Raw genomic sequence first — 9,088 nt, forward strand, 5'->3', positions numbered from 1 at the left:
GTCACTATGTTACAGTCTTCTCCCAAAGAACGTCTTGATGTTCAGAGGCCCTGGAACCTGAGCATGGGTTAAACCAGTGGTTCAAAGTGTGGTTCCCAGACCAGCAACATCAGCTTCGCCTGGAAACGTTTTAGGAATGCAGATTCTCAGGTCCCAACCCCTGAGCGGCTGAATCACTGTGCAGGGTGGGACTCAGCGATGTGTGTTTGAGCCAGTCTTCCTGGTTATTCTGACTTACACTCAAGTCTGAGAACCCCTGGGTTACACTCTGTGGGAGGGAATGATCTTTGAGTTAAGAGCAATTACAGTCTAACCAAGGAGAGCAACTAAATCCCTACTGCAAGGGCTAGTGGCCAGGTCTTTGCCAGAATTTGAACGATTGCCTCCTTGTTGCCTTTTCCTCCCAGGCCCAAGTCCTAAATTTAGCCCTGGATGTCACCGCACACACTGCCTTGTACGACAGTTGTATGTATGAGTGTAGCTTATCTCTCCAGCCAGAGGGTAGGCATTTAATACACTGACTTAATGAATATTTGTTGAATGAAAGCACTTGCTCCTAAAAGGCAGGATCCAGGTAAACGCTTTTTTTTTACTTCCAACTGCCCTGGCTCAGTGCCCTTTACATAGTAAATACCAAGTAAATAACTACTGAATGTTGATCCCGACAAGTTTTCTCTGATCCCTAGGTTTCTCATCTTAAAAATAAGAGGATTATATCAGAAGGCTGGCTTGAGATTTCTTTCAGCCTCACATAGTCTATGGTTCTCTGTTTGGAGATGTGCTTGCCCACAGACTGGCACAAGGGCTCCTATAATTCACTTAGTGTTAACCTGACGGATTAGAGAAGGAAGTGGAAGATAAAGATTAAAACATGCATAGAATGTGAGTATTTTTCTAAAAGTAACTGAATAATGACTGACAGTGTCTCTCCTCTTTTCCATCTTCTCCTCTCTCTCTTCTTCCTCCCCCTCCTCTCTTCCTCTCCCTCCCACAGATGCAGCAGCAGCAGTTGGTCCTCTTCTGTTTGTCTCTGGTTTTGCTGGCCCCTCCCCTCCTGGCCATGTGGGAACTGGAGAAAGATGGTAACTAGACTCTCTCTACTCTCTACAGAGGCCAGGTCTGGGCCAGGACTCTCAGGCAGCCCCTGGCGGGGGGTGGGAATCAGACTGCAATGGGCAAGTGTGCTTTGGGGCTTCCCATCCAGAGTCATCACTCTAGGAAAGCACGGGCCATATGTCCTCCTTTCACTGGTGAGGGTGTTTGATTTTCATATTAGATGGCAGAGAGGGAGCTTTCCATGGACTAAGGTGGGAAAAAGATAGGGGCCTTGCCAGTATTACTAAAAACCAACTGTTTCATACAATTAAAATTCCAAAGCAAAGGATTTGAAAAAATACAGCACCTGTGTTCTATCATTTCCCACTCCACCACAGGACACCACCGCCTCGGTCGACACCTGGATGACATATTTCTGACCACGCAGTCTGGGGAAAATATAGCATTTAGACTCACATCGGCTTGGGTTCAAAGGCTGGTTCTGCCATTTATTATGTGACTTTGGGCAGGGTCACCTCTGAGCCTGAGTTTCCTCAACCATAAAGCAGGGATTACAAAGTGATACGTTCTCCATGGATTATTAATGTATTAACTGATTGTTACTTGTTCCTGGGAGACCATGAGATGTTTCTCACTGTAGCCAATATAATAATCTTGACAATACTGTCTTTAATTGTATATTTATAATACTTAGTATTTATTGTACATAGTATTTCATTTAATTCTCGCAACAACCATATGAAATAGGGACTGTTTGTACACCATTTTACAAATGTTGAAAACAGAGGCTACAGAAATTAGGCAATTTATGCATCTCATATACCTGGTAAAGGTGGAATGGGGACTTGATCTCAATGCTGTCTCTCTTCAAAGCCTGTGCACTTAAGTATTTGAAGAAGGTTTTACAAGATGGGCATGAAGCAATTGTTTCCTATGTCCTTGGAGGGCTAAAGAAGAAAAAAATAGGCATAAATTTAAAATGAAGAGTTTTCTGCTGGTGATCGTAAATAATTGCTTGAAAGGAGAATATGGAAAGAAATTGTGAACTATTCCTCAACTTTTAATAATTTCAGGAAGACAATAATCCAGCCTTTCTCCCACTTTGTCCCAAGAGGGTTGGAGGTTTTAGACCCTCCCTTGAGTGAAGGCAAAGATCTGAGCTAGATAATTATGCCAAATCCCTTCCAACCCTAAGACTCGTAGTGAGCTCAGGAACCTTGGCTCTGGCATAGCTAATCTTTAGTTACTTCTGATTTGGTAAACCACAGAAATCTCAAAGTTAATGTGAGAAACCCCAAGACGGCTTGTGACTATGGAGACAAGATGAGATGAAGCCAAGCACTAGGTTCTACATGCTCCTCATCGGGCTCCCCCTTGAAGCTGTCTTCACCTGCCCTTGAGCAAGGGTCCCTTAGGGCTTCTGAGTCTTAGTTGTGATAGGAAAATAGCCATGCTATTTGTCCCATCAGTGGGACAAAGAAAAACTAGAAAAAGGCAAAGGGGCCGTGTGGTTTCATGCCACACAGCTGATCATGTCCACAGACTTGGGCCCCAAATGCGTTTTACCTCTTGTTTTTGTTACTCATTCAAGAGTTGTAAATTCCTTTGATATAAAATGAGAACTTTATATTCCACAATGCTTTATTTTGGACACAAGTAACAAGAGCTGCCAGTTATGGAGCATTTAAGGGCACCGCATTAAGCGTTAAGCTCTTACAGAATAAGCTTGTGTAATCCACATCTTAACCTTCTGAAGCAAGTGCTAATACTTTGCTCATTTTAAAGACAATGATGCCAAAGCTTAGAGTAACTGAACATCTTGCCCAAGGCCACAGGTTAGGGTAAGATATAGAGCTGACTCTAAACCCAGACACATGACTCCAAAAGCCAGGCTCTTAACCTCAGTGACTCTCAAAGTAGACATCAAAATCACCTGGAGAGCATCAAAAAACAGACCACTGGGCCCATCCCATAGTTCCTGGTTCAGTGACTGAGAACCTGCATTTCTAACAGATTCACAGGTGATGCTGCTGATGGTGGTTCAATGATCATGGTTTGAAAACTACCTCATTAGATGATTCTATTTAGGTAATAATTCATGCATGAATGAAGCTTTGATGTGACACCCTCTTTGAAATGCTACGTAGTAAGCCGTTCCTCAAGTGGCAGTTTAAACGCTGGTATTTGAGATCCAGTGCAAAGCTAAAAAGACAGTCTGAGATATAGCTCCAGTGCATCTAACTTGATGCAACCTTGCTTAGCCTCTTGGTCTCGCGCCCTCCTCTATAAAATGGGAAGACAAAGACCTGCTGCCTTGTAAGGGTGTAAAATAGCTTTCACAAAAAATACAGAGAGAATAAAAATTTCCATTGGTGAATCTCATATAGTAGAAATGAAATTGCAAAGAGTCTTGTGCAATTTGCATTTTCCAGTGTATCACGGCCTTCTTCATATGTTGGCTAATCAGATGTTGATTACTAACAGCAGCCTGTCACTTAACTAGTCAATAGCATCTATAAAACTTGTTTTTAAGGTTTTACTTATTGTCAGAAGGGAGAGAGAAAGATAGGAACAGAAACATCGACATGAGAGAGAAATGCCGATTAATTGCCTCTCAAATAAGACCCGATCAGGGACCGAACCCAAAACTCAGGCGTGTGCCCTGACCAGGAATCAAATCAGCGACCTTTCGCTTCATGGGGCGATGCCCAACCAACTGAGCCACACTGGTCAGGGCTCTGTGAAACTCACTGTTTCCCTCTTCCATAACCTTGAACCCACGTGGGGCCCAATACCCTGAGATCATCTCAGCAAGCATTTGCTGCTAAGAGCAAGGCTGTGCTTCAGTGGAGCAGATGCCCACGTAACTCAAAAAACACAGCCTCAGAACTTAAGGAGCTTACAGTATGGTTCTCCACCCTTTGTGCCTCCCAGTTTATGTTGTAGAATTGGACTGGTATCCTGATGCCCCTGGAAAAACAGTGGTCCTCACCTGTGACACCCCTGAAGACGACGGCATCACCTGGACTTCGGACCAGAGCAGTGAGGTCGTAGGCTCTGGCAAAAACCTGACCATCCAAGTTAAAGAGTTTGGCGATGGCGGCCAGTACACCTGCCACAAGGGAGGCGAGGTTCTCAGCCATTCTCTCCTTCTGCTTCACAAAAGCGAAGACGGAATTTGGTCTACTGATATTTTAAAGGACCAGAAAGGTAATTCCATTCCCTTGGACAGTCTCAGTTTTTTCCTTTTTCTCCATAAAAATACAAAAATTGAAAATTTTAAAGGCAAGACATGATCAGTGTAGTTAGTGAAGAAATCAAGCTCTTTACTAAAACCACCTAGAACCTACATTTTCCTTTGCTTTGGTTTTCCTTTGCTAGACAATTTGCTAGACAATGATGGTGGTCATCAACGATCAAACTCTCATGTTGAGAAAATTTGCTGGTGAGTCTGGGTGCTCTTCCTGAGGTTCTCTTAAAGTAATGGCGATATTATTGAGAGAGTAATTAAAGTAAACCAACGTATACAGTGCATAATTCAGCGCTGGGTTGATGGCCTTGAAAAATTAATACCCCGCTTCGGTATGTTAGCGGTGCTGTATGCTCTGCAGGCAGCTACCTATTGAGACACTCCCAATCCTCGCTGATCTGCCTGCCAGGGAACAGCATCACTTTCCAGGAATCAAGTGGAAGATCCTCGCTTTTGCAGCATTTGGTGGCCTATGATTAACCACCATGAACATCTTTCTTTTAAAAACCCCTAAATGTTGACTTGTTCTTTTCAAATCCAGAACCCAAAAATAAGACCTTTCTAAAATGTGAAGCAAAGAATTATTCTGGACATTTCACCTGCTGGTGGCTGACGGCAATCAGTACTGATTTGAAATTCAGTGTCAAAAGCCGTAGGGGGTAAGTGAAACCACTCTGGTTTCTTGGTGTTTTGCTACAACTACTATTTCATTAAGGAAATAAGGGTGACCTAGCAATGGCCTTTCAGTTAATGATCAGGGAGAAAACAAAGTCAAAGCCGTATTTTTTCAATGCCCACCGCCCTTGCCTAAGCTGGGGACAGAACACGGAGATTTAAGCTGACTGCCTGAACAAATGTGTGCCTTAGAACAGGATGTTATCTGGGCCTGGGCACAGCCTCTGCTGTGTTTGAACCCACTCGCCCACATTGCCTGGCGATGCTTCATTAGGGCTCATAGCACCATGGGGAGGGATGAAAGGCTAAACTGAAGCTTCAAATGACTTTTGCCAAAACTGCACCTCGAGTGAAAAATAGCAACAAGAGCTCTAGGGCACACACATTTTGAAAGCCCTGAAGTCAACTCCAAACCTCCAAGGCCTCTAGGAATTTTCCCAGGGCCAATTCAACAACTTGTTCTTCTGCTAACATCACTCACCTGAAGTTCACTGTTTGTCCAGTACACCTGGACTTTTCCTGAGAAACCAATTCCCATGCTACAGAACCTACGTTAGCCCCTCTCACATGTGACTTCACTCACCATCTTAGTCCCCCAACAACGCAGGAGATGGAGCCCACCCCAGGCGACCACCCTGGCATTGCCTCTGTTTACCTGAGGAACCTCTGAGGTCTCACTTCTCTATCTTTAGGATGAAAACGTTTACTAAAGAAATGCTTACACAAGTGCACAAAGACATAGAGGCAAATATTCACTAGGATGTTTTTGGTAATCAGCAGGGGAAAGGTCAGATAAAGTGTGGTATGTTACACTCTCCAGCTTAATGTGCCATTAAGAAAGTAACCCAGTGTGCATGGTCTGTCATGGAGTACTCCCCATAATACGTTCGGATGGGGAAAGATGGTTACAAAACCACACACACACACGCACGCACACATGCACGCACGCACAAAATTTTATCCTTTTATTTCCTAAAAATAAAAGCTATGTGTGTTTATATAGACAAAATGCATATATATGCATAAAAATGTGGCTATATGATTGCTTTGAATGGTCATAGAAAAAGTTCTGGTGAGATACAAGATATAAGTAATATTTATATTTAATCCCCCTTTAATCACTCCCCAGATATAAATATGAGTTCGGGTTAAAAGGGGGATTTGGGTTAAAAGAGGCACATGCATTTCCTTTATACACATCTTTATCTTCTTAATATTTTTATAATTTGTGTGTATTTTGTAATTAAAATGAGAAAAATGAAATACAAAATTTTAATAAGGAAATGTAACCAGAGGCTCTGGATCTAAAAGTTTCCAAATTCACTTTGGCCAATAGCATCTAAGCACAGCGTTGTTCTAGGCATTGGTACTACCTCTGAAACGCTTGTTCGTGGGGGCGGGGGGGCCGGTGCGGGGGTATTAGTTTCTTACTGCCTGGGGAGAAGGCAAACCAGTTAAGAGAAACTGTGACCTCAGACCGTTACTGCTGCTAGGACCTTGCCCACAACATGTGACAGAGCATATGTCTATCTGTGATTTCAGTTCCTCTGACCCCCGAGGAGTGACCTGTGGAGCAGCGACTCTCTCGGAGGATCGGGTCCGAGTGGACCACAGGGAGTACAGGAAGTACACGGTGGAGTGCCGGGAGGACAGTGCCTGTCCAGCTGCCGAGGAGCGGCTGCCCATCGAGGTCGCGGTGGATGCTGTTCACAAGCTCAAGTATGAAAACTACACCAGCAGCTTCTTCATCAGGGACATCAGTGAGTTTGCTAGAGTCTTTGTGCTTCATAAAGAGAAATGGCATTCGCCACATGTTCACAATGCCTCATGCACTGGGGGTAAGGGGTTTACATGCATTGTCTGTTTTACTCAGCAGCCCTCCCAAAAAGTACACTGTAGATACTATTATATGCATTTTAACGAAGAGGAGATTGAGTCTTAAAAAAGTTAAACAGCTTGTCCCAGATCTCACCGCTAGCAACTCAGACCCAGACCTGCCCCTCCAGAAAAAGCAGGCTCTTGGCTAAACTTCCCTACTGCTGCCCAGACAGCTTTCCTGATGAATCCCATGCAGCCTCCTCCGCATGACATTCCTGTTCAGAACCAGCTCTTCCCTACCAACTGCAATGATTCCTGTCTTTCTCTAGCCTTTGAAAGGAGACTCCTTTATGGGAATAAAAACTCCTCCAAAATGGACATCATAATTGGTGCAAGAGGGCCAAAACTACCTTGCTCCAAAGCCCCACTAGAAAAATAAAGTGTTTATCTTCTTCCACAGTCAAACCAGACCCGCCCAAGAACCTGCAGGTGAAGCCATTAAAGAATTCCCGGCAGGTGGAGGTCAGCTGGGAGTACCCCGACACCTGGAGCACCCCACATTCCTACTTCTCCCTGACATTTTCTCTTCAGGTTCAGGGCAAGAACAAAAGGGAAAAGGTAAGATGTGACTCAGGTGCTGTGTGTTCTGTGGTCGGGTCTGTGCAGACCCAGTCAGGGAGGAGATGAAGGTGGTAACAGCTAGTGTTTATTTCGTACTTTCTCTGTGCCTGAAACTATGCTAAGGGTTTTACACGTTTACCTGTAGTCCTCACAGAACTCTACAAAGACAGGCAGTATTATCACCACTTCGCTAATGACAACACAAAAGCTCAGGGAGGTTAAGTGACTTGCCCCAGGTCACCCAGCTGGGAACCAGGACACAAACTCAGACTGCTGGACACAAAGGCCATACACCTCCTCTATAGTTGATCATTGATTCCTGCACTCAGAATTGGCCCCAATACAGAAAAGCTGGACTCCAGGAACCAAAAATTATTACTCTGACTGAGTGAATATAATGGATGATAGAAGATTTAGGCTATGCCTCACCCAAAAAGTATAACTCTTGGCTGTTCTCAATATCGTGAAATTATTTTATTGAACAGAATGTCGGTATTTATGCAGGCTAGAAATAAGGCTTTACAGTTTTCTTGTCTTGGCATCAATAATCCCAAGGTCCCAGAGGCACTTTTATTGAGCTTCAGCCTCCTAGGACCCGTTTTAAAAACACTAGATAAAGGCCTTATTTAGCACAGCATTTAGCATCTGGTAGAAACTCAGTGATTCAGTCACTCCCTGAGAACTTTTTTTGTAGGAGCAAGGGCTATTCTGGAGTTAATTTCATCTAAATATTACTTAAAATCTTGATATGTATCTTCTCTGCTTAAACTGTATATCATTAATAGGTAATATTTACTGTGTGCTTTCTATATGGTTAAGAGATTTTGCTATGAGTTTCACATGATTATTACTTTTAACTTTTACAACTCTGAGAGGTAGGCATTATTACTATCCCTCTTTTATAAGTGAGGAAGGACTCTGAGACACAGAGAGCCCAAGACATTTTCCTGTGGTCACACAGCTAGTAAGGAGCAACACTTGGATTTGAACACAAGTTTGTCTGAATGTGGTATTTCTGAATATCCATGGGACAATTAGAGCAAATATGCCTCAGTTCCACAATCAATCTTGTATTGGAATGAGGGCATAGGGGCCCTTCATACAAGGCGAAAGCTGGACCAATCTCACCCTCAGGGCTTGCAAAGTGCCTGTATATAGGAAAGCTGAATCTGTGTTTAGAGTTTCTGTCGGTAGGTGGCGCAAGTACTACACACTCCCCTGTGAATTGCCCAGCAACCAGGTGTACTTGTTTTGGGAGACTGTGCTTTGCAGAAATGTGCCCAGCCCACTTTATGACTGTGTTACCAAAGATTTCTCTCTTTTGCAGAAAGATAGACCCTTCATAGACAAGACCTCAGCCCATGTGACATGCCACAAGGATACCATGATCCGCGTGCAAGCCCGAGACCGCTACTATAACTCACCCTGGAGCGAATGGGCATCTGTGTCCTGCAGTTAGGTGAGGAGGCCCCACCCAGACCTGCACACTCAGTGTACTCAGGTTTGCGAAATGGGGGTGGGGGGCAGTGCAGGAGAGGAAAGAGGGGATGCCCAGCACAGCTGCCAGAGTCAGAAAATACATTTATTCATTAACAGGTATTTATTTGATGATCATATTGTTCTAGGCACTATGCTGGGCTCAGGGATAATGCAGTAAACAGGAAGACA

General features: G+C 43.9%; 1 protein-coding gene across 1 annotated transcript; it reads left to right on the forward strand.

Moving 5' to 3' along the window:
- The first annotated feature begins 994 nt into the window (after window positions 1–994).
- IL12B (interleukin 12B) lies at window positions 995–8,879 on the forward strand. Its single transcript, XM_054567890.1, has 6 exons — window positions 995–1,082; window positions 3,991–4,266; window positions 4,848–4,965; window positions 6,524–6,741; window positions 7,260–7,417; window positions 8,748–8,879. The coding sequence occupies exons 1-6, from the start codon at window positions 995–997 to the stop codon at window positions 8,877–8,879; spliced, it is 990 nt and encodes a 329-aa protein (XP_054423865.1).
- Window positions 8,880–9,088: the final 209 nt, after the last annotated feature.

Source organism: Pteronotus mesoamericanus, unplaced genomic scaffold (genome assembly GCF_021234165.1).
Source record: "Pteronotus mesoamericanus isolate MK-2021 breed Mesoamerican mustached bat unplaced genomic scaffold, CSHL_Meso_final contig_2, whole genome shotgun sequence".
Classification (NCBI taxonomy): Eukaryota; Metazoa; Chordata; class Mammalia; order Chiroptera; family Mormoopidae; genus Pteronotus; species Pteronotus mesoamericanus.

Coding starts and splice junctions, on each gene's coding strand:
- IL12B (XM_054567890.1), top strand. CDS start 995: ATGCAGCAGCAGCAGTTGGTCCTCTTCTGTTTGTCTCTGGTTTTGCTG. Junction 4,267..4,847: donor TATTTTAAAGGACCAGAAAG/GTAATTCCATTC, acceptor TTTCAAATCCAG/AACCCAAAAATAAGACCTTT. Junction 4,966..6,523: donor AGTGTCAAAAGCCGTAGGGG/GTAAGTGAAACC, acceptor CTGTGATTTCAG/TTCCTCTGACCCCCGAGGAG.